The following is a 25,543-nucleotide window of genomic DNA, read 5'->3' as shown; positions in this document are numbered from 1 at the left end:
TAAGACTGCTTTGGATTCTGAAATGTGGTTTGTGTGTGTGTGTGTGTATCCCAGATCTGAGCATTCTGTGCTGCAACATTTTGTCGCAGACCCCAACTTAGTCCACCCTTCACTTGAAATGTCACACTCATTCTACTGTGGTCTCCCTTCCCTTCAACAGAATCACAAAACCCAACAAATCAGCCGACATCATTGTCTCTCACGGTCTCATATTTCCACATTCCTGGCAAACTACCGAGGTCAGGAGCCCGGCAACACATAGGCTGTAGCAGAACAACGGAAGAAGCAAACGGGATAATCAGAGGTGCACAGATAAAAGTTTATTTTCAAATGTCATGATTTTAAAAGCTAAATTCATTCCTGATTTATACCTTTCAAATATGCATTTTTGGGGAATCCTAGGAGAGAATCACAGTCTATTGCTCTACCAACGTGTTCGGCTCTTTCAAAGTGGTTTTGGTGGCACTCTGCTCTTATATAAAAAGAAAACTCTCCCCCCCCCTTGGGCCCCATCCAGTATCATGAACTGTGCACTCGTAAGCATGTGCACTTGAGAGTAAATTCTACGGGTCACACTGACATATAACTTTCAGCCATCAGTTGTGGCTTTAGGTATTCATGATTATCAGGATGTATATAGATTTCAATCATGACACCATCAATCATTGTGGTAATTCATGCAGTGTATAAGGGCCAAAACAAAGGATCAGGCAGCTTCACAACTGGAGGAGATAAAGACATGAATCGTTGCAGAATTGGAGCTGCCCCCATTTGCAAAATCAACATGGAAAAAGACCCCATTATTTCTTCCAGATGACTAACTTTCTCCCCTTCTGGTTGTAAAGGCACCTGTTATATCTGTTTTGGTTAGTCTTGTGAGCAAGTAAACAAGCTAGGAAGCAATAGCTTCACGTTGCATCCAACCTGGGGATTTTAGTTAAGTGCAGACAAACAAACCAGGATACTAAACCAGATTTATATGGTGCTGCCAATCCTGGATTGTTTGCAAGCACTTAGCCATGATCCCAGCTGAGATGTCACACAAAGCCCTTCTTTACCTAGCTTGGTTATCCAGACATTGTTGTTAATGAAAACAAGACTCCAGGCTTTCAACGGTTTGTGATCTTGACCGCTAAATTCAGTAAGGCTTTCTCCACGGTAAGTGTGCTTAAGAGTGTGGTCTTCTTTCTAGGGTCCCAAACACATCACTTCCCTCCCCCCAGTATTTAAAAGTTACAGGATCACTCCAAAATATGTAAATCTACAGGGTATTTCAGACTGACAACAGGTACACAGACAATGCAGCATTAATTTTTATTTGTTTATAAAATACTTCTTTTCTTAACTGTTTAGGATGAAGTAAAACCCTGTGTAGCATAAAGAAAGCACAAATTAGGGAGAGGAAAGAGAAATCTACAGCATGCCATGTTTAAAAAAAAAAGGAATGGAAAGGAAAAAGATGGTTGTTGGCTTAAAACAGTTGTCCCTGAAAAATATAATGTATAATTGTTTTTTCTATATCATAAACATGTAATGGAATTTAAGGTAATAAAACTGAAAGGTATAGCCACTATTCATTGGCCATGTTAGTACAACCATATCGAAGATGTTCAAAAAGATTAGCATCTGAACAGGTTTTGCTGTTGTTTCTAATGTTATATTTCTGCAGATTCATAGCCTCTGCCTTCAACACAAGTTTGGTCTGCAGGCATCCGGGTGGATAAAGATCAATGCTTTTTTTGAAAAAAATCAAATAGAATTAACTCATGATTTGAATCGCGATTTGAATTAAAAATTCAATTTCTAATGTAAACTTTTAAAAATGATTTTAAAATCAATTTAATTTAAATCAAACCCACCCTGCCTGGTGTGTAGCGGATAATGCTTTATTTGTCATTTTACCAAGCTATTCAAAGATACACACAATGCATGCCATACTGATGTTTAAAGGCATAAAGGCGACCTGATGTATTAAAAAAAAAAAACACCCTGAAAACCTAAATCTAACTCTTGGCCAAACTTTTGTTTCTAAACTATTTTTCATTTATATATTTAAATTTAGCAAACACTGCATAATATTAAAAACCGAGCAACCTAGAGAGTTAGGTCTCCTCCTACCTTGAAAAATAAAAAGAGGGGAGAAATTGTAATGCTATTAATATTAACAAATTAAGTATAGAATGGAACTAACACCATGGGCTTTCTCCTAAGCGTACTTACCTTTCTCCTAAACTGGGGAAGGGGAAGAAAAAAAAAAGGAAACATGAACAACGAACATGAGCGTTGGAGTGGTACAACCCAAGGAAAGACAGCATAATAACAATGGAAATGTGTGATTCCTCTCCCCCTTTAAATGAACCTGGAAATTTGTTTGTTTAATCTTTTTGGCTCTCACAAAAAGGCCCAGTAGAAATATTCTTTAATTTACTTGTAACTCCTAGATAAAAAGGCACACACTAACATTTCAAAGGTCTCTTCAAGACAATTTTGCTTTTGTTTCCTGTGAAGGTTGGGTTGTGCTTTTACATTACAAAATATATATAGTTTTTGTAAATAACACTGATGCATGATTTCTCCACAGTGTCTCATTCTCTAGGGCTCCGTTTTGCTAAAATGAAACTGTTCTAGCTGATTTTAAAAAAAACGGAATAGATGTAAGACAAACATGTTGACGTTATTGTTCCACACATACAAAAAGAAGTCTCTTCTGACACTATTTAGAGGCAACATCGACTCTTGGTAGAGCTTCATTCAGTGGAACCACATTTCAGAATAGTCCTTAGAGTAGGTAGGTAGGTAGGTAGGTAGGTAGGTAGGAAGGAAGGAAGGAAGGAAGGAAGGAAGGAAGGAAGGAAGGAAGGAAGGAAGGAAGGAAGGAAGGAAGGAAGGAAGGAAGGAAGGAAGGAAGGAGGGAGGGAGAGAGAAAGAAAGAAAGAAAGAAAGAAAGAAAGAAAGAAAGAAAGAAAGAAAGAAAGAAAGAAAGAAAGAAAGAAAGAAAGAAAGAAAGAAAGAAAGAAAGAAAGAAAAAGGAAGGAAGGAAGGAAGGAAGATTAAAGATAGACAGGGAGAAACAAGGAAGGAAGAATTGTTTTGAAGGTTATGTAAGCCTGTATTAGTTATTTCTTATATTGCAAGTGTCCAGACCCTTTCCTTACTGGGTGGCTCAAATTTAATTCACTTCCAGAGGAGATGATTGGCAATTTATTTTCCATGTGATAGCGAATAAGATGGTCCACACTGTCAAATACATGGTCTTTGGTTCTAACCTGGAAAAAAAAACAGGAGAAAATGGAAACCCATTATCAGAGTCACTGTAAGTCAGAATTGACTTGATGGCACTTTCATCATCATCATCATCATCATCATCATCATCATCATCATCATCATCATCATCATCATCATCATCATTATTATTATTATTATTATTATTATTATTATTATTATTATTATTATTATTATTATTATTATTATTATTATTCCTGGGAGCAGTGCATCAATGAACAGAAGGATAGCTCAGGGGCTTACGTCCCTGGCTATGGAGCCAGAGGTTGGGAGTTCGATTCCCCCACTGTGTGCCTCCTGGACAGGGGCTGGATTCCATGATCCAGAGGATCCCTCCCAGCTCTGCCATTCTTCAATGAGGAGGAGGCTGACAGTAACCTGCCTGGCAGAAGCTCCTTGGGAGCCCCCCCCCCCCGCATCCAAGGGGATTAAAAGCTTGGAAGCTTCCTGCTTGGTGGGGAGAAGTTAAAAGCGGAGAAAAGTGTCGGTCCGGTCCCCATTCTGGGTGACGGGAGGAGGAGGAGGAGGAGGCCTCTCCCTCCCACCCACCCCCCTTGGCTCTCTCTTCAGAACCAGGGGCTCCCACGGGGAGCTGTCCGCGGTGCTGGGCCTTCCAGCCGCCTTGGTTGCTGCTCCTTCGAATGGGCCGGAGGCAACAAGCAAGGCCAGCCCTACCGCTGGGCACCAGCAACCCCTTTGCTCGAGGGGCCCATCCATGGATGGTTACCGTCCTTCGACCAGTCATTTACTTTGGGTGGGAAATGCTTGGGGGAGGCAGCCGTGGCCGCTGCTTCCCACCAGACTAGTTCTCCCAAGTTCTCCTTGGTAGAAAAAGAGGAACGTATCTTCCCACTTCCTTGCACCTCTTAAACTCTCCTGCCTTCCCTTGGGTGGACAAAGGAACCCCGTCCCTTGGCTTGCTGTGGAAGCCAATCCACCCCTTTGGCTTCTAGGCACAGAAAGGAGGGGAGGCGGCATCGCGTTCTTAGCCTCAGGCAGTCGAGTGCATCCAGCAGAGGTTCAGGGGCCTGGCCCTCTTGCTGTCACAGCGGCATCCATGCCCGTTATTCCTCCTACCTTGCCTTCAGGGTCCACCAGCAACAGATGCTTTGCTTGTCCATCTTGCAAACCGCTCAGGACGTACTGGCCAGGGGATGTGGTGCTCTCCCTCACCAAAAAATCCCCATCATTCACTAGAAGACTCTCCGCTGACTTCCTGGTTAACTTTCCGTGGTAGCAGTCTTGAGTCCACAGCTGTGGCTTGCCATCAGCCGCACCTCCTGCAACAGCTTCCAAGGATTCTGAAATTAAAAGGAAGAAAACGGAGAGAGAGACCTAGCTTAATTTCCACCTGCGGATGTGTGATAAATAACCAGGATAAAGACAGAGAATCTCCAGGCGGGATGAGTTGGCCTCCCTCCTCCACCTACCCATTCAACAGAACTGAGAGGCATATTGATCAAATAATTTTTGAAGAGTTACAGTACTAGTCATTAGGATCTCCATCATCCAGTGGAGTGTTTCAGATTGATAATGCAGAACCTTTAGCTGTAAGGGCATAACTTGTTAAATGATTCTCTTGCTTAAAAAATACAACGAAAAGAAATACACCTAGTGCATTTCCAAAAATGTGTTCAATTGGCAGGGTTGTCACAATGGACGGCTTTGTCTCAGAGGTCATGTTGACCGCCTACATGTGGGTTGCATCCTTCATCTACTACCTGCCTTGCCTCTGCCTGAACACTCCCAGCACACGGAAAAGGCACTACATCCCGTGAGAACTACATGTTTTTTGCTTCCTAATGTTTAGCCAAAAGCTGCTTCCTTGCAAGATTTTGTTTCCCCAAGAAATAAATAAATTAGCAAAACTCTCATGAGGATTGGCCTTACATTAGTAACAGCGAGGGTGACGGGGAAGGGTCAGTATCGAGGTAGTATCTTTATTAAGCCAACCCTTTTATTCAGCACAAAATTTGTGTTGCAAACAGTTCTGGACTTCGGAATTGGTTTGCTGGTTCATGGGGCTGACTCTATGTTGGATAAGAGGAAAGAACGATTTCTATCCTCATCCTGTTTCTCAAGCACCATTTTTAAATTATGGCTCCTGGCTTTTATCGGCGGGGGGGGGGGAATAAATGCTAGAATATTGTATAAGTGGACGATATTTGGGCCTGATGCTTTATTCGTCTGTTTGTTTCTTGTGAAACTTTAAAACTTGTGTGCCTCAAGCTGGAGTCATATGTCATTTCCTTAGAATGACTCCTGCATGTCTACCCCATGTTCCTGAAAGACTTTGCCTGCTTTAGCCCTGCTGTTCCCCATTAATTCTGAACTGGCCATGGCTCTTCAGCACACAGAGATGTTTAGCAGAGTGTGGACGCCCACTGCATTACTTCCAAAGTTCTGCATCTCTTCCCAAGCCCCAGGGGTAAGATTAGCAGGGGCACCGACTTACGTACTTGAATGGCGAATTGAACTTCTACAGGGCTCAACTGAAACAGGGCTTCCAGTGGTAGTACAAGGCATAGGTTGTAAGTTCTGGGTATTGATATACCGGGGGTCGTCAAAAAGATCCATTTTGCTTGCCTCTTTCAGCAGGGAAGCGTCTGTTTTTGCCGTCTTCCCTTGCTCACAAGGATCTGCATTTAATTGCAACAGAAAAACATTCCCTGAAATGAATAAGTTTAAAATCACAATGAAATGTAGAAGACGGTGATCCACCAACATAGCTTATGGGAACAAGGTAATGAGTCCAGTAACATATTTGGCTCTTCTTCTCTTTTTAAAAGCACATCTTCATAGTATTTGAAGAGCTTAGAAATTTCTTAATACTCATGATGGTGTTTTGGGAGCAATTCATTAATGTTCCTTGTTGCATAATCGTGGAAAGTTTGCTCCTTCCAGTTGGGGGATTCTGGAAGTTGCTGTCTAAAAGAGTTAATTTTCACAAACTGTGGGAATAGCATCCATCTCAGAGGATGGAAAGCTACAAAGAGTTAAAATAGCTTACTAGACCACTGGTTCTTAACCTTGGGTTACTCAGGAGTTTTGGACTGCAACTCCCAGAAGCCTTCACCACCAGCTGTCCTGACTGGGGTTTCTGGGAGTTGCAGTTCAAAAGCATCCGAGTAACAAAGGTTACGAACCACTGTACTAGACTTACAAGGCTCATTCCCAGCCATCTGATAAGATGAGGGGTGAATTAACTCATAGAAACCACAAGTAACCTACCCATTGCCGTGTTGTCCTCTGGGCAATTCTCATAAATATTCATGGCTTTTGGGCTGTCATTCTGAAAAAAAGTAGCAAATAACCATGCAAGTTGTTAGCGGGTGATAATTTCCAGGAAGATCCAATCTGTTGCTTTCCTCTTTGGCCTCTAAAACTCTTCTGCGACCATTTTTGCTCTAAGGCAAAAAGTGGCCACCGGTCAAGAACTATGTGGACTCAATGAATTTCCTCAGCAACTCAGTAGACACCTGTGCCCTGGAAGGCTACGTTTAGGGTGATCTCTCAAATTACGAACTAAAGTGAGTTGAATTCAGCAACAAGAATTAAATTCCACACAATGTTGTTGATTTGGCATGCTCCCCTGTGGTTCTACCAGCAAAAGCTGGAGTTCAGAAGGGCAGGAGAATCAGAGGGTCAGAGATGGACAACTTCTAAAACAAACAAAAAACACTAGAAGGCAAGCAGGGAGCTTCACATTGACCAGGCTGATGATCTAATAGATTGATAGGTAAGTGTATCAGCCAATGGCCATCAGACTCAAAACACTCAGTAAGAGAGCTGTGATTATCTAGTCATTATGGAGTTCCTCTTAATACAGAGAAGGTCAAATGCCAGAGGAAGTACATGTAAACCATTTACAGTCTCGCCCATGGGACAGTTCGCTCTTTGCATACCTTCACTCTGGTATCTAGCAATCCACCGGCAGGGGGTTCTTTCCCTGGGATTTCGTTATAGTATTCATGCGCTTCCTTCTCCTGAATGTTCCATGTGGAGCCACCAAGATTCACCACTTCTCTGTACGAAATCAATGAAAACATACAATGTGTTTGTTCCACCTTCCTGACATTTCAAAATGACATCAAGGAAAATCAAGACCTCTAGAGGTACCACAGAACACCCCGAATGGCTTCACAGTCGAAAGAAAAGAAATGCAAAATCCAGAAATCTTTTCAATGGTGGGTGGCGGGAAACAGGCAGCAATATATATAAGCTCTCTTGATGGGAGGAACAAGGTAAGGGAGTTTACAGAGACACGGGGGCTCTGAAGACACCTTCAGGACAAACAGCAGGAAAGCAATGATCATCTGCAGCCCTTGGGAACTATGACCTTTGCTGACCTTTCATTGGAAGCCATCACAGCAGAAGGATTCTTCAAATATTGCTTGAAGCGGAGCTCAAAAGCTTGTCCGATGGTGTTTATGACTTCCTGGGCCACTCCGCTGGGACATTCCAATATATGGCAGGCTAAAATGGTTCCGGGGAGGAGGGAGTATTGGAAGACAAATTAATTGATTTCATGCATCAGGAAAGATTTAACAGAGCAATAGTCCGAAGGGCTGTAAAAGGTAATGCAAGGCAGGAGCATGTATTCAGCTTGGTTTCTGGCCTGTTCCCGTCACAATGGGCCCAAAGCAAGGAAACATCTGTGTCTTTAACAGAGAACCAAGGCAATATTTAATAGCATCTCCAGGAGCCCTGATCCATACTGCAGCAACGGCATGAAGCAGGAGTAGTTGAAGCATTTCCCACACCATTTCCCACCATCCCCAGGGAAAGAACCGCAGACAAAAATCAACGCTTTCTTCCTAGGACCAACAGCTGTTTCTGAGGGAAGGGATCAATGAGAAAACCAAACAAGGTGAAAAAAAAAGTAAACTTTCCTCCTTCTATGGGCTGCAGTCCCAATCCAGATTAAAATGTCCATGTATGCCTTTTAAATTACTTTTAAATTTTCCACAACAAGAGAGGACAGGAAGGTGGCCAACATTGTCAAATGAGTAGAGATTTGTTTTTTTTTAACCAATGCAGCATTCTTGCAAACGGTGGTGCCTACCTCTCTGATTAACTGGATCTTTAGCAACGTAGGCGACATAGTCTGTAGTATCCTGAAACAGACAATAAATGCAAAAAAGTGGAAGAAGTCTATTACTGAATAATAAATAAGAGATCATAAGCCATTTTACAGCAGACTTTACTATTTCTTTCAAAGAAAGTGGACGGGACACTGAAAAGCCAACACGTGACAATAACATTTCTGTTTCCTTGGATTTTGCCTGATAGGCTTGCCCAAACTAACACAGCAACCTCTTCCCAAAACAACAAGGTTTTTTACGTTTACTTACAGGATCGCCTCCAGAAGCAAACGAAATGGATTGCATATGGTGGTTGGCAATAATCTGGAAAAGATAATGAATTCGCTAAGGCCACGTTCTAGCCATCCCAAAAACATCCAACCATGATCGATGTAACATTCACAAGCTGGCTCTGATTTGTACATTTTGGACTGAGTCTTCACCACAGGTGGCCAACCGACAGAAGAATTCCTTTAGAACGGAGGTGGTTCTGGTTAGAGTTAAAGCCCACTCCATGGTAAATACAGACCTGCTCCTTTGCCAGCATAGTCTAGAACTCCTTGGAAAGGAAGCATTTGAACAAGTAATTCTGACATGAACGCTTAGGGTTGGATACGTTGATACACCCGCTCTGCCTCCCACGGGGCTTGAACCAAACCGAAGGGCTGTGGATGTTGAAGCATGAGAAACAGCATGTGTCGACCTACCTGTTGGTTCTCAATATTCACTAGAGAAAGGCTGGTGGTTGAGATGGTCAGTTTTATATTCATGCCAGAAAACTGAAGGTTACTTTTACCGAGCACAGGAGAGAGAAATTTAGCGGGAGGCTGTAAAAGCAACACAAAGGGTGTACGTTAATGTTGAAGCACCGAAGGTTACTTTGCAAAGAACCCACTGCATTACACGTTACGACTAAGTAGCCTGGCGGAGGCTCGCTCATGAACTTCTTCTTAGCAGCAGGAGAGGAAAATACAGGGGAATCCTTCCCAGTTCCTTTCTTTTGACTAGTTCCAATATCGCACTGTGCGGACACTTTCAGAAAGACAAAGGGGATGCTGAGGTTGTTAAGAGAAATTGTGTGTCGGATTGGCTGGCTCAATAACTCAGTGGTTTAGGTATCTAGCTGCAGAGCCAAAGGTTGGGAGTTTGAATCTCCGTTGAGCCTCCTGGGCAAAGAGCCAACCTGTGGGTCCTCGGGAAAGCTGCACAATCCCAGGGCGACCCCAGAAGAAGGGAATGGAAAACCACTTCTGAGTGTTCTCTCCCTGGGCAAATCCTAAAATGGGTGGCCATAACTAAGAATCAACTTGATGGCATGCAATTATTATTATTGGGGATTATGTTTCCTTAGACTACTTGTTTGAGAGCATCTTATCTAGATCAACAGCTATTAAAATAAAGATAATGCAGCAGACACGAGGGACAGAAGACTACGAACTCCTGGACAGCTCCGTGGTTTGGGGTCTCTGGCTGCAGAGATAAAGGCTGGGAGTTCGAATTCCCCCACGGTGCCTCCTTCAAAGGGGCTGAGCTCCATGATCCACAGGATCCCTTCCACATCTTCCGTTCTAAATTATTATGACGATTAAAAAAATAAAGGAGGATAATGATAGAAAACAAGGATTTGCAATCAACGACATCCCAGCCAACGAGAGGGGCATCCTGTCTTACCTTTCGCTTTTTCGTCACCCCCTGGGTTCCGGGAACAGCTTCACACAGCCGACTTATTGCTTCCCTTTCCAAGAAAAACAAAAAGATTAGAAGCGCTCAAATCCTGGTGCGTCCTTTCCTAACAGGGCTTCTGGTTCAGCCTTAGCTTTAGCCAGCAACCCGCCCTTCTGAGGATTCCTTTTACCTAATGGCTCTGCGAGAAGACAACGTGGCAAACGTTAACCACTATTTCCAAATCCGGTCTGCTCTACTCAAAAACTCACAAAGGATCCATTTCACCCCCCCCCCCCCCGCCTTGTCATTTTAATCATTTTATCAACAAATACTATTTTTTCTATAAAACATTGGCACGTTGTCTGCCTTTTCAGACTCCTCTTCTTTAGAAAGGTTTTTCCAGCTATCAGAGAAGTGCATGGGGCAGCTGTTGAAGGTTTAAATTACCTTTAGCTCCAGGGGAGGAAAAGCAATTGCAGAAAACGGCTATGAGCAGCCTGCAAAGATCGGATTGGCCGAATTTTAGGGATGCTTTTTTTCTCAGGTATCAGTAAACATGATCTTAAATGTCATGCTGCAAAACCATTATCCAAGGAATTGATCTATGTTAAAATGAGCTAGAACACTGTTGTGTCTTTGCATGTCTATCAAAGTGTTTCCAATAATGTGATGGGTTTCACCGTCCTTCCCTTCTTTCAATGCCAGAGTAGATTTGGATTAAAAAAAAATGTTAAATCCTTGCTTAACATGGCATTTCAGTGGATTTTCTTGGGCCACCTAAGTTACCTGAGCCTCATGGCACAGCAGCTAAACTGCAGTCCTGCAGTCAAGACTCTGCTGGTGGCCTATGTTTGATCCTGACAGGCTCGGGTGGCTAGTTCAAGGTCGACTCAGCCTTTCATCCTTCTGGGGTCAGTAAACTGAGCACTCAATTTACCGGGGGGGGGGGACGACAATGTGTAACCTGCAAAATTCAATTGTAAGCCACCTAAACACTGGTCTATAAGCAGCATACTTTGCTTTTCCTGATAGGCAGGAGTTGGTGACGCAGGTTTACCACATCAGCAGCTTCCCGTTCTCTGAAATGTCAGGACCAAGGAGAAGGGGTAGATCCTGCAGATGTCACGGGGGGCAGACCCCAGATTGGATTCCACAAATCACAGGGAGCAAGACGCTTTGCAATTGCAGCAAAACACCTCCAAGCACCTTCACCCATTGCCAGTGAGCCTTGATAACATTCGGGAGGGGGGTGCCCAGTCATTAAAGCCACCAGGCAGCTTCTCCCCAGTCCGTCTCCTCACCCAGAGATCTGGGGGAGCATGGCAGTTCCTGGAGCTCTCAGCCAGTCAGCCCTGGCCCTGGGAACCTCCCATCAGCCAGGATGGAAGTTAGACAGGACAAGAAGGGCTAATCCAATTTCCTTCCCACCCAAATTGAAATGTATGCCTTCCTCTCTGGTAAAAATTCTCTCTGTGTGCAGCTTGTAAAAGAAATGCAGGGTGGGGGGTGAACCAGGCAGATGGCTAATAAAGTACGTGTGGCATTTAATGGCCTACATATCAAAGGCATGCCGGATAGCAAATTGGCATGCTGAATTCTCCCCTCTCCTCCCCCATTCCCAAGCGGTGGTTCAACAAAAGGGCGCCTGATAGCAGGATCATTTTGGATCCTCTGTTCCGGCACGGATGCAATCATTTCCTTGTCCATCTTGCAGTTTGCAAGGAAGGAGTTGAGTCCAAAGGCGTTCTATTGGCGTGCTGTTTGCCTATGCTTGCCATGCACACCCGTGGGCACGTAGGCTCCTTAAAACGATTCCACACATCGAACTGACCCAGAAGCAGTCATCAAGACACAGATAAGCCCTCATAAACATTTGCAAGTAAAACAGCCTCATTCCAGCTGGTATCAAGCAATCACTTGGTGAAGTCATCAACAGTTAGATGCGCCTGTTCTCATCAACAGACAATCAATGCCCAGCAGTCGTTAGCATTCCTCTTATCTTAGACGGCAACTTCCGTTTTCAGGTTGGGTGTCATGAAAATAAATAAACCAGAAAATAAAGACACTTTTATATCTATGGGCTTTTAATGTATCCTATCGAGTAGATCATATTTCTTTTTCTGCCTGATTCTTTTATCATTTTTGGTTAAAGCTACTACATGCCATCAGATCAAACACTCTTCCCTTTCAGTACCTCTTGCTCTGCTGTAAAGTTTGGTTGTTTGTTTGTTTGCTATGAATTTTCAGAAATGTTTGCTGCTCAATTTGCAATTTTTCTTGCTTATAATGTTATGCTGGGCTATGCCATGCCATGCCCCGTGTATGTTCCAAGTAGAAAAGGACGATATAAACACGTTTATAGTTATTGTTGAAGTTCTGTTTAAATTCCCACACTGCAGAAATTGGGGGAAACGGTCCTGGCCAGACGGCAAGCGGCTGAATTGCCCTTTATAAAGACACCAAGACCTTCTCTTTGAGCACAGACAAGGGGCCCGAACATGGATGAAACAGAGCAGCTTGTTATGTATCTCAAGCCCAGAGAGGAGCTGAATGAACTTGCCAGGGAAAGGGAGGGCCAAAGTGAAGTTGGGCAATAAAGGAACGCTCAGTTGCTCTGGGTAAAATGAATAAGCCAAGAGCAAACCCAGTAACAAGGGTCCTCATTCTTGAAAGCAGAAAAACAGAAGAATTCCAGGAGTCATTAGCCGATCCAGTAATTCCAGTCCCCCCGGCCCTCCACAAGAGCCTGAGAGAGGTCAACGTTGCTACCAAGCGGTCTCTGCTATTTTTATCATTCAGCAGAAAACTTTTATGGAGCTAGCCCAAACCTTTACCTCCTTGCGACTCTTTTGATGGTCTGTAAAGGAGCAAAGGTAAAGGATCTGAGCTGGCCCATCCCTCGTTGTGAAGTGTCTAGCCCTCACAAGATGCCAAAAGAAGAAGAAGAAAGAGAGAAAGAAAGAGAGAAAGAAAGAGAGAAAGAGAGAGAGAAAGAGAGAAAGAGAGAAAGAAAGAAAGAAAGAAAGAAAGAAAGAAAGAAAGAAAGAAAGAAAGAAAGAAAGAAAGAAAGAAAGAAAGAAAGAAAGAAAGAAAGAAAGAAAGAAAGAAAGAAAGAAAGAAAGAAAGAAAGAAAGAAAGAAAGAAAGAAAGAAAGAAAGAGCAATCAGATTTTAAAATGTGAACCGTGCCCAGACAGCCAATCACAAAACCGAACCAAATTAATCTGCCACTTGCCCAATAAGGCAACCCCCGGCTAGGCTAAGAAGTCTTCCGCCTTTCAAAGGATGTTCTGCTCATGATGTGCAAATGGTAGCCTCGGACTCTTAGAACTGCCACCCTACCTATCCAGACACTTTGCTCCTGTTTAGCGAAGCCGGAATGTGGCACGTTGACCATAGAAACGGGGCCACCCCAATGGTTGGAGACCCTGGCCTGGTTCTCCGAAGGAGCAAGAGAGCCGGCCACGTTCGTGCGCCAAGACAAGGCCAGCCTTCTTGGGCGTCAAGCCCCGAGCGAGCGCGGCACTCCGCTCGCCAGCTGATGGAGAAGAATGTGGTTATGGAGGGGAGCCTCCCGCCCACCCGCCCGCAGCCACAGGGGCCAGTTTTGTTCATTGTTCCTCCAGAAGGAGACGGAGAGCAAGGAAAGTGGGCTGATGTCGAAGAACAAGGCAGCTGTTGAACATTGGTTTTTAAGCCTCGGAGGCCCTGCGCCTCGCCCTCCCCCCCCCCCCAGAACAGAAAGAGACTGTCTCCCCGGACCAAGCCAAAGGTCTGCTCCTCACGAAGGCCAAGCCTTCCTTCGGCGGACAAGCCCACAGCTTCAGAGAGGCCTGCTCTTCTGAGCGGCTCGCCTGGCGAACATCAACATTTCGCACAGCCACGCCAACGGATGGATCTCCCTTTGGTTGCCACGTCCGTCTCCCAGTCGTCTAAAACAGCAGAGGATGCTCAGGTGGGAACAAGGCAGACCAGTCAGCAGAAGCACCTGCGCTCTGAGGCACGCTTGGGACCGGGAGGCTCGGACAAGGGAGGAAAAGACGGAGGCTGCCACCGAACACCCGTCTCCCTTCTCCCTCCTGTGGTTTTCAAACAGTCCCCAGAATCAAGCTCTGGAAAAACAGTTTCAGAATTGAGAACGGAGGTCCCATCCTTGCTAAGAATATGGGTTTTCCAAGATGCTGTCTCACCCCCGAAGGTGACCCAGCACTTCGTGCCCACTAGAGAGGCTCAGGCCTTCCGTAGCTCCTGGAGGAATTGTCTCCCTGACAAGCTTCTCTCCCGTGGGTGCAGTTCTTCAGTCAAGATATCTGGGACGGGTGCTGACGGGTGTGCCTGCTGTGCTATCGATGGTTGGTTTTGGAAGAGCTTCAGGAACAACGGACTGGCTACCCATGTCCGACAAGCTATTGGGTGAACGTTTCAGGACTCCAGCTACACCCCTCTCCTTCATGCTGCAACATTTGGTTGCATCGCGTCTATGTAACGTGACACAAAGAGCTATATTTTAAAGGGTGAACGGCCTTCATTTTTTTTTCTTTTTCCAAAATGCAAATGGATAGAAAATGCAATTAAAGAATTATATGGGTTTTGTTTCTAGCACTATATGGAAGAAAATAAACATAAAATGTTTTAAACTGTTGCATATGCCATCCTTTTTTCCCCTTCCTTTTTGCATTAAGGGATGCATAAGTTAATTGCAACAGCACAAAAGCTTCCAGGCAAGGCAAGGCAAGGCAAGGCTGAGCACCCTTTATGGCTGCATTAAAGCATAGCAGAGGAGAGCTTTAATGATTTAAGCTTTCAACAATTCATTTTTAAAGGCCTGGCTTCAGCTTAGAAAGGGCCCTTTTGAATAACCAGGTGCTTTCTTCTGAACTTATTTCAGCATCTTCTCTATTCATTATGAAAACAGAAAAGTCATGGTCTTCTCTTTGAGCTTTGCTCCCAGGGGAGCAACACACTGAGGTCTCCCTAAGAGGTCGGTCTCTCAAAGTAGAACTTGAGAATGAAGAATTACAGCACCCACTAGAAATTCACACCAACCCCACCCTGCTATTCCTCCATATTCTTGAGGAGGTCAGAAAGTGAGTGCGAATTCTTGAGGGTAAAAGACAGGTGAGGTTTCTCCCTCCCACAAAAAAAAACCTTCAAAAGGAGTTCTCTACAGCGCTCATTTTTCAATTCGGAAACCACACGCTTCCTTTTAAGAGCAGGATGGCAAAAAAGAAAACCAGCTTGCAGAAGTTTCACAGGACGTTACAGGGCTCTCTTGATGACATCAGGGCGCAAGCTAGTTCAAGGCTGAAAGAGCCCCCCTGGAACCATGTGCAGTCTTTACGACTTCCTCCCAAATGGAGACTTTTATGAGGCTCATCTGCCTGGTGAGTGACAGCCAGTATAATACTCATAGAATTATATCTTTAGCTTCAGGCTCTTGTTGGCTCATCATATAGAAACCTCAGACTTCATGGAACACAACCTTCCACTGCCTTCAGTACAAGCCATGACACACCCACCCCAGGGCCATCGGAGCCCTCAGCAGCGGTATAAACTGCCCACCGACTGCTACGGTCAGCGACATCTCCAGCACATACCCGTGACCTATTAAAAAGGGGCATCTATTGTCAGCTTCAGAGGACGCCGTCCAAGGATATCCACAGGAACACTCTGTGTGTGTGTGTGTGTGTGTGTGTGTGTGCGCGCACCACTACAAAACAAGGCACCTGTTGGTGTACAGAACTTAAAAGAAGAAGAGTTTGGTTGGGGGCCCTCCCTAGGCTCAGATGGGCATCAGCCTAACCATCAGCATCCTGTTTCAGGGCTTGGACCTTTCTGACAGGCTTGGAGTTGGATGTAATGTTGCTACCCAGGTCTTTTCTTCCTCCTCCACCACCCCAGCTCCAGTGGCTCACATCTGGATAGGGCAAGATCACAGAATCACTAGAGTGGGGAGGAGGCCTCGAAGGCCATGGAGACCAACCCCTTGCTTGAGGCAGGAATCCCGATCCAAGCAGATCTGACAGAAGGGGGTGCGATTTTCTCCTGAATGCCTTCCAGCGTTGAGGGCTCACCACCTCCTGAGGTCATGGGTTACATCGTGGTACTGCTCTAACAGTTAAGGAGTTTTTTTCCCCCCTGATATTCAACCCAAATCTGGCTTCCTGTTGCTTGAGCCCATGGTTATGTGTCCTGCACTCGGGGATGATCGAGAACAGATCCTGCCCCCGCTCTGTATAAAGGAAGATGCCTCTCTTTCCAGGCCCTCCCCAGGTTTACGCGGAGGCCTCCTCACCTGTGCTGGTGCCCTTCAGATAGGCTGAACTCTTATCCGTCTATAGCCACTTACCTAGTCACTTGGGTCCGAGTGCCAAAATCCAGAGATCTCATTGACTGCAAGACTTCAATACAGCCCATATACTAAATATGGAGAGAGAGAGAGAAAGAGAGGGAAATCACAGCTGTTTAAAAGTTATCTAAAAAAAATAAAGAGGCTTCAATCAGAATATATTTACAGAACATGCTCTTTCAATTTAAAACCATGATCCATAAGGCAGAAACACAGAAGGCGGTGCCAAAAGCACAGCTCCGAGATGTACTTTTTCACTCCAAAATAAAAATCTTTTCATATTATCCTGCATACACCAGGGAAGCAAAATGGTGTTTCAATTGCCACACCTCCAGAGAATTCAGTGGGTGAACCTCTTCGAATCATCCGTTAATCTCTACTCCAACCTCTAGCTACTCTGCAGTGAGGATGTGCCCAGAAGGCCCCGTTCAACCAGAGGAGGCCTTCCAAAATAAGTACATATGGTCCCCTGGAAGCCCTTTCAATGAAGGACTCTCTTCCCTCCCCAGCAAGCCTCCGGAGAGGCAGTGGGTAAGAGTCCCTCCTTATTTCTGATCCAGGGTGATTACCAACCCTGGGCACAGAGAGTGTTCTGAAAGAACCGTTCCATTAAGTAGAAATCCTGCCATTAATTCCCGGGTCTAAAGAGTTGGAGAAAACGATGCATGAGGTGAAGATACAGAAACTTAAAAAAGAAAAAAGAAACCCAACATGTTACCAAATCACAAATCACATCTTTGCAAATGGAGGTTAAATAGCCATTAAGCCACATTTACAGTCTGTGCTCTGAAAAAGCATCCTTTAGCGACAAGTGTATTTATACATCTCTCTCTCTCTCTCTCTCTGTATGTGTGTGTGTGTGTTTTCCACGTATGAGCAGAAATCTTGCAAAGAGGCCGGCTGTGCTTCACCATCCTTGATAAAGCAAAAGATTAGGAAGACTAGGTGAGTCATAGGCTGAGATCATATGACTGTGAGTAAGATCGCCCTGAAATACATGCGTGGGAAGCTAAACAGAGCCAAGACTTCAGTGGGGAAGAGTGTTGAGAGAGAACAGAAATCAATACCAGGAGATTGCCATAAATTCTCCTGAAGAGAGCTAATCTTATCCCTGTTCCACCAGGGTCACTTTTACTTTTAAAAAAAAAGTTGAGTAGAGGAAGTAAATTAATCCAGAAGGTTGTCTGCATTCACTGGATTTTTTTAAAGCCCAAAGGTATTAGAGTGGGCGGCATATAAGATAAATAAATGAAATAAATGAAATAAATGAATGAATGAATGAATGAATGAATGAATAAATAAATAAATAAATAAATAAATAAATAAATAAATAAATAAATAAATAAATAAATAAATAAATAAATAAATAATGGGTATCTTAGAGCAGCCTGGGTGGCCTTGGGCCAGCGGCACAGTCCCAGGGCGTCCCACCCCCAGACGAAGGGAATGGGACACCACGTCTGAGTATCTTCTACTGTACTGTACTTAGAAAACCCTGTAAAGGGGTCGCCATAAGTCAGAAGCTACTTGATGGCACACACTTATTATTAAGAGGCAAAAAAGAGAGCTTTCTCAAGGCAGTTAGCTATTTAACCTGGGGCTGGGGTCCCACTCAAACGATGCGCTTTGTTAACTGTACAGCAGTTTTCACCTATGACTTAAGCATGCAGGACCCCAATCCCAGGTGGTGGACATGTAGAGGAAATGTAAAAAACACACACACACACACACACACACACACACACACACACACACACGAGGCTTAAAAGGGAAAGAAAGAACACATAGCCCTCCATCGGCTTTTTGTTCCTCTGGTCCCTCTGCTTGTGGGGTGAGAAGTGAATGTAGGGGTGGGATGCTATAGGGGGAAATTTAAGACCTCCCCCACCTGTGTGCCATGGTCCTCATTTTGAGCAGCACCCCTGCATGTGTATCTGTCATTTCAGAGAGAGAGAGAGAGAGAGAGAGAGAGAGAGAGAAGCAGCTGCCTGGGAAGCATCTCCCAGCATGTGGGGTGGAGGGCAAAGCTTGGCGAGGTTCGGACCGAGCACAAATGCCTGGCCTCTGTGCCCGGTCAATTGCCCACCAGATGCCAAGCCTCGTGAGTCATCAGGAGTCATCACAAAGGAAATGGAGGGAGCAGCTGCGGCCCACTCTCCCTTCCTCCCTCGCTCGGAGGCGAGCGGGAGCGCCCAGCGGTTGCCAAATGGACACCTGTGCTCCAGAGGGTGCTTTGCTACCATCACCCGGATATTCTGATTAAATGTTTGCACCCTGGGCCCTGGATCTAGACACTAAAAATATCCCTCCCTCCCCACCCCACCCCACCCCAGAATCACGGATGAGCCGAAGAAGCACTGAGTCACTGGAGTTCATTTCCTTCCCAGGAGAGACCAGGATATGGGCAGGGGCAGCGGGGGGGGGGGATCAGCAGCAACCGGGGGATGCGATGCAGGATTAGCTCGAGGCCTTAATGGCTGTTGTACCTGGTTACCTCAAGAGAAAAAACGAGCGGTACAAATGAGGGGGGAGGTACAGTGGTGCCTCCCTAGACAGTCACGCCGCATGACAGTTTTTTTGCTAGACATTGACCTTTTGCACAGTGATTCCTATGGGGGAATTTCGCTGGACAACGTTTGGTCTCTGCTTCTCAAACCAATTTTCGCTAGACAACGATTTTGACAGCTTCCTCCGCGCTCGCAAAACAGGTGTTTTCGGGACCTAAGCTTCGCAAGACAGCGATTTAAACAGCTGATCGGCAGTTCGCAAAGCCAATGGCCAATCTTCGCTAGACAACAACGATTCTTCCCCATTGGAACGCATTAAACAGGTTTCAATGCATTCCACTGGGGAAATGCTTTTTGCTAGACAATGATTTCGCTAAACAGCAATTTCAGTGGAACGGATTATCATCGTCTAGCGAGGCACCACTGTATTTAGAAACTTCTAAGAGCAAAGTAACTTCCCCTCTGAAATCTTCCACGTTTGCACCCCACACCCAGGTATAACAGAAGGGGTCTTCCGAGCTATTTCCCAGCAACCGCATGATAGCACTCCAGCCCGGCCCCCAGTTTGTAGCCAAGCTGGTGGTAGAGTGACTCTCTCTCTCTCTCTCTCTCTCTCTCTCTCTGGGATGGTGGTGGGACTTTCCTGAAGCAGATCCCCCCCCCAAAGAAAAGGGTGGCTCTCGGCGGGGAAGGGTTTGCTCCCAGCACAGGGACCCTTTCTGGTGCGATGTGGGCGGGCTGAGCACACCCTACGGCTCCATTTCCACTGAATCTGGCTGAGCTGAATGAAGAAATACCGTTGGGGGAGTCAAGCCAGGAACGGCTGCCAAGCTGTGATTCCCTCACATGCTGGCTGTTCTTTCTCTCTCTCTTCCCCCCTCCTCATTTGCATCGAACAGCAGAGACTGAAATATCTGGAGGACAAGCTTACTTCTTCTAATTTTAGAAAACGGCTCATTTTGTACACAGACTGATCCACGTGTGTAGAATAGTTTCAGAAGCTCTCCTGGCCTCATAGCAGAGGTGAACAGATGAAATCCACTTTTTCTTGCTAAACAATTAAGAGAATAGCTTGGGATGGAAGAAGGCTCTCGACGTGGGGCTTTCCCTAAAGATGACCCAGAGATTAAAGTCAGTCCAGAACAAGACTGGTGATCGGCGAGAGCAAATGTGAGCATATTACTCCAGTTTTGGCTCGCCTCCACTGGTTACCCGTTGGGTCCTGGATCAGGTTCAAGGTTCTGACCGTTACATACAAAGCTCTTCACGGTTTGGGACCACGGGATTTGTTGGAGCGTCTGACCCCAATGTTATCTCCCCGACCCACCAGATCCTCCCAGACCAGGCTCCTCTGTGTGGTTACCCCAAAGGAGACCGGAAAGCCTGCTAGTAGAGGCAGGGCCTTTTCCACAGTGACTCCAACTTTATGGAATCAGCTTCCAGAGGAGCTACACCTGACTCCTTCCCTTCTGTCAATTCAGAGGAAAATGTACAACGTTTCCCTTTAGGGAGGCTTTTCATATCATTTCATATCATATCACTTCTTTTTTTAAAAGTCACAGGTTGCAGGTCAGGCCCCCACACGTTACACAGGGTTCCCAAGCCTTGGACCCGGTTCAGCACAATGGACAGCTCTGTAAAGTTCATCTAAAACCCGGAGCAGACTTATCCCCACTGGGAAGCTGCATAGAGCGTTTGTCGGCTGTGCTCTCGCCACGCCGGTATGTGTTGCCTTCTCTCCAATGCTGTGTGTGTGTGTGTGTTATTTCTTAACGGACTTTATATTAAAATACTCATAATTTAATATTTCTATGGGCCGCACCTTGAGCTGTGTAAAACCCAGCGTGAATTTGCGGCCAGAAGCTGCACCAGGGCAGAAGCAAAAGACGACACAGGAAGGCCCACCGTGGGCGTGGAAGGAGAGTGGAAAGTGTGGTTCTGAAGAAGCTACTGAAGCAGGAAGCAGAAAGGAAGCTGTGTGCATAAATAAAGCTAGCCAGACCAACAGATGTGTTAATTTTGACGGGGAATTCCACCGGAACTATATACCTAAATAATGAGCTTTATGCACAAAAGAATGAACAATAAAGCAAAATGTTCGTGCTTGGGATGAAATGGCCGGGGGTGGGGGGGATTAGAGGCAGGAACTGTTGATGCACCAAGCAGGGTGGAGCAGAGTCTGCCTTCGTTGGCCACCTGTTGAAGGATAAGAGTTTGGTGGTGGTCAGCACCTCCCATGAAATGACCGTGCATCCTCAGATGGGTGCCCCCCACCCCCTGGGATCTCCAGTAAGGGGCTCAAGGCTTTTGCCAGCCAACAGGGCCATCCTGCGTCGCGGCCCAAGAGGAAAAGACCACGAGCGCAGCCACCTGCCAAGGGATCCGGCTCTTCCTCCCTGAACCAAGATCCGCTGGGGGGGGGGATTAGAGCGGGCGCAGGAGGGCAGGGGATGGCTCAAGAAGGTCAGCTGGCAGGGTGGCTGCAAGGCTGACCCCTTCCCATCTGCCGCCTGAAGTCATTTGCTCCACTCTGCATCCCACCGGATGGCTCGCCCAGCATTGCCTGCTCTAACTCACCGGTCCAGCCAGTGCCCCCTAGCCCTTTTCTGAACAGGAGAGGCAGAGGACCTTGTCCCTGCTCAAGAGGTGCCTTATTGCACCGCTAACACCCTCCCCAGGGCAAGAGCGCCTCTGCTCTGTGCAGGGTGGGGCTGCGTTAAGGATGACGGCAATAAGTCTAGGTGAGGCACTTAATAGAACCGGACAGGCTGCCTGAAACCCTAACCGGTTACCCCTGGCCTCCCAGGGATGAAGCTGGGAAGTGGAGTGGTTTAGGCCAGGCGGCCGTGGAGCCAGAGGTTGGGAGTTGGGTCCCCCCACTACGGGCCTCCTTCGCAGAGGCTGGACTCCATGAACCACGGGGTTCTTTCCAGCTCTGCTGTTCTACGATTATTATTATATATGATCATTACTATTGTATAAATCCACCTCCAACTGTTTCCTCCCCCCCCCCTTTTCTTTTTCATTCTTAGCCACAGTTAACTTTTATCCTACAGGCCTGAGAGGAACGCCAGAAGAAAGAGTTGTCATTTTTCAAAGGAGGGGGAAATTACCCCTTGGCCCTTGCCTCTGGCTGCCCCCGCTAGAAGCGACACCTCCCGCTCCTTTCCTTGGCTGCCAGCTATCGAGGGCACCAACTGTTTCCAAACAGAGTATACGTACAAGGAGTCCGGGCGTCTGCTGGGACTAGACAGAGCCACACACTGAGGCTTTGAAAACCCACACTCACACACACACACACAGAAACAAAACCAAACTTACTCCCCCCTCCATAAGCCAAAGATGCATGATACCCAAATCTTGGGAAATTATTTTTGTCCAGGAGACAGAAAATCCCACAAGATGCCTCTACGACACCCCTGGCAGTAAAAAAACCTGGAGCAACAAAGAATTTGAGCAGTTGCTGCCTTTTTGCGATGCTCCAGATTTCCTGCCTGAAGCGGTTGCCTCTCTTTGCCCAACGACAGGGCCGGCCCTAACAGTGGCCTCGTAAGGCCGGAGAGGGAAGCGATCAGATTCGGGGCAGCCTAGGGCCAATACATTGACAGAGCATGCATGATTCATGCCTGCATCCAGATGCTTTAGTCTTATAAAACAACTGCTTCTCAGCATTAAAAAAAAGCTTGGTTTTCTTAAAACTGTGACCTTATATGACACATTTGCCTTTATATTTTCTATATGAATGTAATAGTTTTCAAAGCGACTGCCGAGGTCCTGCATGCCTAGCAAAAAGCAAATAAAATCAGAAGTGTCTGAGACGAAGAGATCTATTTCGTTGTGAGCCTCCATCGGCTACATCCACTTCCCTCAGACACCTCCTCCCTGAGCAGCGAGTGAATTCTATCCCACGAAAACTCATCCTGAGATAAAGCTGTTAGTCTTTCACGATGCCACTGTGCTCAAAAATAGCACACCAGCCCTGTTTTGGATCCGATTTAGGTCTGGTTTTAAAATAACTGCACCCCACCTTTGTCCTGCATGCAGAATGTTCTCACGTGGGTCCACATGGCCACAGCCTCATCTCTGTTCACGTGCAGGAAAAGATGCCCAGAAAATTGTGTGGGTTCCTCCTCCCTCCGTCTTTTACAGTCTAATCCAACGGGTACCTTTAACACGAGGAGGGCTAAGGGCTAGCATAGCAAACACCCGGCAAAGGAGGTGGGAATCCAGAGTTTCCCTGTGCGACTCATGCTAATCCAGAAGGCCGCTGCAAAGCAAAGCAAACCCTCCCTGAGTCTCCATCTCAAGAGGAAAGCGACCCTGGCACCGTCTTGCAGGGCCGTGACGAGGGTGGAGAGAACGTGAAGCGAAGGGCTTCGAAAACTCTGACAGACCAAGAAGAAACACAGGCATGTGCACAGTCCAAAAGTGGGTTGGGGGGGGATAAAGAGGCAAGCTCCTTGGGTCACACAGGACTCTTCAGCAGACTCATTGCTGCAGCATTTGGACAGGAAGGGGCAAAACACTGAAGGCCGAAAGTAAGTCTAGCTCAACACGGAAGCTGCAGGATAAATAATTAAAGTTCCAAGATGAAGAGCTGAAATCTTGAGGAATCAGTTTTTGGTGTGTTGTTATTATGTTTTACTGCAGGAGAGGTAGAATTGGTGGTCCTTTTCCATCTCGACAGAGAAATGGCTACCAGACAGTTCTTGGATTTTCTATACTGCTTGTTCTACCAGCACATGGCTCCAGTTTTAGCCCAGCCCAAGGAAGAGTCCTGTATGACTTTAAGAAAATCCCGTTTATGATATTTCAGTGTTAAATAAAATACTCTCTAATGCTGGTTCCAGATCCAATCCTCTTAGGGTGCTCTGGACAATATTCAAACACACTGCTTACATTCAAAAGTGATCTTGTTATCATTATTATTTTAAAAAAATATATACACTTGACATATATTTTCAATCACGAAATCCTTTCAACCAATAAGAAACGAAGCGACTTACGCGGACGGCATACGATACCCCGGCTTCCAACACGGAGCTTCCTCCTTTCTGCCCGAGATCTTTGTCCCATTTGGGGAGGAAGGCAGAGTCTTCGGGGGCCAAAGAGAATCTGGCCTCTTCAATGCTGACGCTTGCCTTGGAAGGTTTGTCCGGATCTCCCTGGGGGCAAGACGTGGTGGCAAGACAAGTGGTCAAGGTGATCTCCGGCAAAGTTGGACCGCTGGGGACCGCGACGCATTCCGCGAGTTTCAATCTCGGCACCTCTTTAGTCCGTAGGCAAAAGTTCTTCAAGCTCGGTAGGGTGGAGGGGTTGGCCAGCTTCATGCTAGCCACGCGAGGTATCAAGGCACCCAACGGCAGAGCACTGTCCAAAGGGCCCACCGCGAGGTCTTCAGCAGGCCCGAGAGAGGCTGAGGAATGAGAAGAGGAAGAGTTTTTGAGACGAAGAGCATCGCCCAGCGCATCTTCTTCCAATGGCGTGAGGGACTCATTTCTAAAACGACTGTATTTGGCTCGGTGAAGCATCCCTGGGTCAGTCGATGGTCCTACACACTGTATGTGTCCACCGAGGCTGGGTGGAATGCGTTCTCTCATAGCCTTCAAAATTCTGTTAATAAATCCTTCCTTTTTTCCTTTTTTTTTCTTCCCCCTAAGCCAGGTGCCTTCGCAAGAATAAGAGAAAGTAATATGGAATTAAGCAAACCAGAACAATTTTGAAAAGGAAGAAGAAAAAAGCAGATCTGGCCATTGCTGAGGTTCTTGGCAGGTTTCCATGTGGCTTCTTCCTCTTTGTGAACCCACTTTCATTCTGTCCTGACATCTGGCGATGTGGAACTTAAGCCCCACTGAAGCCAATGTGCAGGCAGGTGAGCATCAGTTCAAGCTATAGCTGCTTTCTCTGAAGAACTCTCCTTCACCCCGACATCTTGAAGCAGGCGAGCGACGTCCTCGACTCAGAAGACTCCCTGCCCTGTCTCTGTATCACGAAGAGCAAAGCCCAGGCTGCAGTTAAAAATGAAATAAAAAGAGAGAAAGAGAAAACATTATGTCATGCCAAACCAAAAGAGAGAACTCAAAAGTTTCCTTCATCAGCAACAACCTACATTTAAAAACAAACACACACAACCAAAAGCATATATAAACAACTGAATTCTTCTACTGGAAAAGAACAGCACTTAGCTGCAATTTTTAAGAATCATTCATACACATGGAGGTGGGACATATGCCCTGTTAAAGCATTTGGTCCATAAGGCTCCGTTTGCATCAGTTAAACAAACAAACAAAAACAACAACCATAACCACCTTCTGAATTCTGGAAAGATCGCTTTGCACGGAAATATTCCCCCAAACAGTCCTCATAGGTTTATGATCCGGCTCAATTGGACCTCCAACCTTCAGCACCATCATTTATCAATGGAAAGATTATAGCCGAGCATCTTGGGCAGCCTAATGAGTCATCTGTAGATTTTTCTCAATCGCCAGGTCATGGTAGCTTATTTCTATAAGAGAGAGAGAAAGAGAGACAGAGAGAGAGAACAGAGAGAGGTTGCAGGTTTTTATGAATGAAGTTTTCTGAATGAATTTCACTGTGTGCAAGCTAAATAAATCTGTGAATGAAGCTGAGAATGGCTGAGAACTGACTGACAATCCC

At 45.9% G+C, this 25,543-nt stretch overlaps 1 protein-coding gene across 4 annotated transcripts; it reads right to left on the bottom strand.

Moving 5' to 3' along the window:
* Positions 1-300: 300 nt before the first annotated feature.
* SHC4 (SHC adaptor protein 4) lies at positions 301-25,543 on the bottom strand. Of its 4 annotated transcripts, none has more exons than XM_020790172.3 (13): positions 25,195-25,543; positions 23,893-24,894; positions 16,380-16,450; positions 10,038-10,101; positions 9,074-9,193; positions 8,637-8,690; positions 8,348-8,399; positions 7,632-7,758; positions 7,188-7,308; positions 6,514-6,574; positions 5,742-5,951; positions 4,360-4,583; positions 301-3,266 (listed from the first exon to the last, which is right to left on the bottom strand). In XM_020790172.3, exons 2-13 carry the CDS (start codon positions 24,484-24,486, stop codon positions 3,117-3,119), a joined length of 1,848 nt encoding a protein of 615 aa, XP_020645831.3. In that variant the 5' UTR covers positions 24,487-24,894; positions 25,195-25,543; the 3' UTR covers positions 301-3,116. The 4 variants fall into 4 exon arrangements, with proteins under 4 accessions (XP_020645831.3, XP_072837702.2, XP_072837703.2 ...); XM_072981601.2 differs by having other exon boundaries at positions 5,742-5,921; XM_072981602.2 differs by lacking the exons at positions 23,893-24,894; positions 25,195-25,543 and adding an exon at positions 22,914-23,249.

The sequence above is a fragment of the Pogona vitticeps genome, chromosome 12, assembly GCF_051106095.1.
Source record: "Pogona vitticeps strain Pit_001003342236 chromosome 12, PviZW2.1, whole genome shotgun sequence".
NCBI classification, from domain to species: domain Eukaryota; kingdom Metazoa; phylum Chordata; class Lepidosauria; order Squamata; family Agamidae; genus Pogona; species Pogona vitticeps.
The sequence above is the reverse complement of the archived record's forward strand: the minus strand, read 5'-3'. Positions and strand labels throughout refer to the sequence as shown.

Excerpts from the sequence above, each read along its gene's own strand:
- SHC4 (XM_020790172.3), bottom strand. The coding sequence starts at position 24,486 with ATGAGAGAACGCATTCCACCCAGCCTCGGTGGACACATACAGTGTGTA. Across the intron at positions 6,575-7,187 it reads TGCTAGATACCAGAGTGAAG|AATGACAGCCCAAAAGCCAT; the intron begins GTATGCAAAGAG and ends ACTTTTTTTCAG. Across the intron at positions 3,267-4,359 it reads TGGTGGACCCTGAAGGCAAG|GTTAGAACCAAAGACCATGT; the intron begins GTAGGAGGAATA and ends TTTTTTTTCCAG.